Source organism: Salvia splendens, chromosome 10, assembly GCF_004379255.2.
Source record: "Salvia splendens isolate huo1 chromosome 10, SspV2, whole genome shotgun sequence".
In the NCBI taxonomy this organism is placed as follows: domain Eukaryota; kingdom Viridiplantae; phylum Streptophyta; class Magnoliopsida; order Lamiales; family Lamiaceae; genus Salvia; species Salvia splendens.
Window position 1 is genome coordinate 28,651,231 of NC_056041.1, and position 4,135 is coordinate 28,655,365.

The 4,135-nt window shown below is 37.9% G+C and overlaps 1 protein-coding gene across 1 annotated transcript; it reads right to left on the reverse strand.

The window, feature by feature from the left end:
• Positions 1-2,152: 2,152 nt before the first annotated feature.
• Positions 2,153-3,772, reverse strand: LOC121751234 (calmodulin). Its single transcript, XM_042145944.1, has 2 exons — positions 3,572-3,772; positions 2,153-2,741 (listed from the first exon to the last, which is right to left on the reverse strand). Exons 1-2 carry the CDS (start codon positions 3,645-3,647, stop codon positions 2,368-2,370), a joined length of 450 nt encoding a protein of 149 aa, XP_042001878.1. The 5' UTR covers positions 3,648-3,772; the 3' UTR covers positions 2,153-2,367.
• Between the last annotated feature and the right edge of the window lie 363 nt (positions 3,773-4,135).

The following is a 4,135-nucleotide window of genomic DNA, read 5'->3' on the forward strand; positions in this document are numbered from 1 at the left end:
CCTAATGGTCCACGGTGAAACCGTGGTTGGGACACTTGCGGAGTAGGCCTTTGAAACGAGAGACCGCCTCGTAGAGGGGCTCATCGTGGCCTTGCATGAATTAGAAGATCTCACTCTTGAGCTTCAAAACTGTGCCCGGCGGGTAATACTTGTCGAGGAAGGCAGCCACTATATCCTTCCACGTGGAGACTTGCTTCATGGGTAGACACTCAAACCATTCTTTAGCAGAATCAATCAATGAAAAGGAAAAGAGTCTTACCCTTATGGGGTCGTCGTCGACACCATTCAACTTCAATGTGTTGGTAATCTCCACGAACTTCAAGAGGTGGTGGTTGGCGTCTTCCGTGGCCCTGCCTGCAAAAGGAAACTGCTCAACCCTTTGGATAAGGGGCATTCACAACTCAAAATTGTTAGCATCTATATGAGTCGGGAAAAGTGATCATATTCCCATGATTGAACGTGTGCATCACGGACACTATCTCCTTGTTCCTATTTTCCTGCTCCTTGCGGGCAGCCTTCTTCGTGGCTCTCTCATCCATTAACAGCTTAACCGTGGCTTGAAGCCTCTCTGTCTCTGTTCCGTCTCCCATTGATCCTTCCTCACTTCTTATTTTTGTACGGGTTCTTTCAAGTTCGAGATCGAGCGACTCTAAGATGTTCTTCCCATAACGCGTTCGTATACACAACCTGAAAGAAACAAAACAAAAATAAATTAAACAAAACTTAAAAATTGAAAGCAATTAAAATCCAAAGTAGTAAAATTGTCCGTTTGAAGATATCAATCACAAAGTGAATTGTATTCCCCGACAACGGCGCCAAAAAGTTGATGCACTATCTTTTAGCACTACAAATACCTGCAAGTATACAGAGTAGGAATAGTATAGCTAAAGGTTAGTACCGAATATCGATCACGAGAAAAACAAACACAAACTATCTATCTTCTACTAAAACTGAATTACTATCTGGAAGAACCGAAAGTTTGGAGATTTCAACACCGGGCATCCACCACATCTTCTTGGCTCGAGCCAAACGCTCTAGTATTGCCTCCCACACTATCATAATTGGACACATTAGCGAACGAAATCACTTTCCGCAAAACAACTCCACCTTCCACCAATTTTGTGTGAATAAGTTTAAGGAAATTTTTAGAAAGAAGAGGAAGTTGAGAACCTCAACCCCAAGTTAATGATGGAATAACTATATAAAGGTTGAAATGGATAAAATGATGAGTCGAATTTGATGTCATTTTTCAAGAGCACACGGCTCAACAGAGGTTACACTTGAGAACAAGGATTAGGGAGTCGAGGATGAATGGGAGGTCGACACGAGAATCGACAAGCTCCCACTTAGATGAATCCAAAAGAGAAGGATTCGAAGAAGAAGATGATCACTGTTGGACATCAAGCACTAGGAAGAATCGAGAAGACGACAATCTGTGTAGCATCAATATGAATGTTCCTTCATCCAAGGAAAGAACGACCATGATGTAACCTTTGTTACTAATATTGGTATATAAAAATAATTTTTTTGACGTTATATAAATCCAAAAGGAAATAGAAGAAAAAGGAGTACGTAGAAAATGAATAGTAAATAAATTGATAAAAACGGAAACTTCAAAACGAGATACGCTTATACAATGCCCTCAGATGTGGCATGTTTTCTCTAAAGATGAAATAGTTTCGTCTCGTTTGTAGGAACTCAGCTGACCAAACGAATTCTGTCAAACTGGAGGAGGCAAATGCAGATCTTCAACAAGGAAGGATGAAGAGAGTTGGTGTTTCAAATTGAGCTTCATCTACTAAGGTTCAGTATAATTCCTAATGCTCCGCAAAGCTATGTATTGCTAATACTAGAAAACTGAACTATCAATTCCAAGAATCCATTCTGTATTATTCATCTGTGGTCACGCAGATGAAGAATCAAAATCCATATTTTTACAGTTCTTGCTTGCAAAATGCGTTACTTTCCAATAAACTGAACAATCTAACTGCAGTATTTTACACAAGTCCTGCAAATTGAAGCCCTGTGTATAACTCTACAAAAAATAAACATATCAAAGGTCTTGTTGGAGATTTATCCTCCAAAAAATTGATAAAATTCAAGTTTGGAAAAGAGCTTACAGTTACAGGGGGTGGTAGTAGGGAAACTAGAATTGCTGCAAATAAGGAGTCACAAATACATACCAGAAAGAATAGCCACGACAACAACAGATCATGAAATATTCAACAACATAAGCTTGACAAACTCATTGGAGATATGAAAAACATTAGAATAGCCAGCCCAACTCTTCATGCATTCTTTTCTATTTTTCTTTTTATTTTTGATTTTTTTTCAACCTATACAAGCTTGCCCAGACATACTAGCTGATCATTTGGCCATCATCACCTTGACAAATTCTTCGTAGTTGATCTGTCCATCGCCATCAACATCAGCTTCCCTGATCATCTCATCAACTTCCTCATCAGTCAGCTTCTCCCCGAGGTTTGTCATCACATGGCGCAGCTCAGCAGCAGAGATGAAGCCGTTCTGATCCTTGTCAAACACGCGGAATGCCTCTTTTAGCTCCTCCTCTGAGTCAGTGTCCTTCATTTTCCTCGCCATCAGGTTCAAGAACTCCGGGAAGTCAATGGTTCCATTACCATCAGCATCCACCTCATTAATCATGTCTTGGAGCTCAGCCTCGGTGGGGTTCTGCCCCAGGGACCTCATAACGGTTCCAAGCTCCTTTGTGGTAATGCAACCTGTCAAGTGAAGATAACTATGAATGAAGATATGAGTAAATCCTACGTTGGAAGATACAGATTCTACATAAAGATTAGTTGTTTCGGCAATCAGCAATGGATATGTCGACAGATACTACTCCATCCGTCGCACTTAATATGACACACTTTCCTTTTAGTTTATCCCAAAAAAGATAGACAAATTTCTATTTTTGGAAATTTTCTCTTTCCAGTTAATATATTCAACCATTTTTTCTATCCCCAATTAAATATTCAACTCTCTTTATATCTCCATATAATACTTACATTCACATTTTCTCTATTCAATTAAACACATTAACCAAATCTCGTGCTGGCTAAGAAATGTATCACGGGACGGAGGGAGTAGTATTTTAGATCTTGCACATCCTAAGTGGACCAATGGAATCAACAATCAACAAAGCAAGCTAACTCCCAAAAACAAAGAGAAGTAGATTAACGAATAACATAACCAAGTTTGCAGATGGATCAGTCACAAGGTAAAAGCTGAACAGTATGGTAAAGCTCAATCACAAATTCACAGTCTACGATAAGATGCAAGAGCCAACGAAACATGAACTCTCAAATTATAAACATTGAATTTCCCAACACAACAACTTTCCTAATTCAAAGTATGGAAACATCGAAATGCATTAATACGATGCCTAAATAACCTCAAAATAGCAACTTTGACCGGAAAGTCAGTATTAATTAGACCTAATTCAAAGCCACAGTAGGGATCAACCAAATCAGAAATACACAAAAATCAATGTGATCCGTGAAGAAATCAAATCCAAAAAAAATAGGGCGAGAGAAGAAGAGAAGCTGCGAACCATCGCCATCCTTGTCGAAAAGGCTAAAAGCCTCCTTAAACTCAGAGATCTGTTCGTCAGTCAACTGATCCGCCATTACTTCGCCTGTAAATGCTAGATAATTTGAAGGATTCTTCTTTTCCCTTTTCCTTGTTTTGATTTTTGGGTTTTGAAATGAAATGCTAAACGAGCGCCTCTTATTTGTAGCAAAACAAAACAACCTTATTTACTAATCAGCTTAATTAGCATCTTTAAAAAGACAAAAGAAAATCATTATTATAATCAGGTAATTTCGTTATTAATTCACATCCATACCATTTTTATACTTCCAACGGCACTTCAAATATTAAGTCACTCTATTTTTTATTTTTTAAATTCTAAAAACTTTTAGTAAAATAGATCGATTACCCTGATGACTGATGAGATTTGAAAGAATTAACCATTATCTTTCTTGAATGTCGTAGGCTTTTCTAAATGAAAATTCTAACTCTGACTAAATTATGGCATTCATAAAAAAAATGATGTCATTTTTTCAAAATTCTCATACATATAAAGTCATTTGTCTCTAATCTATTAATTGGAAAA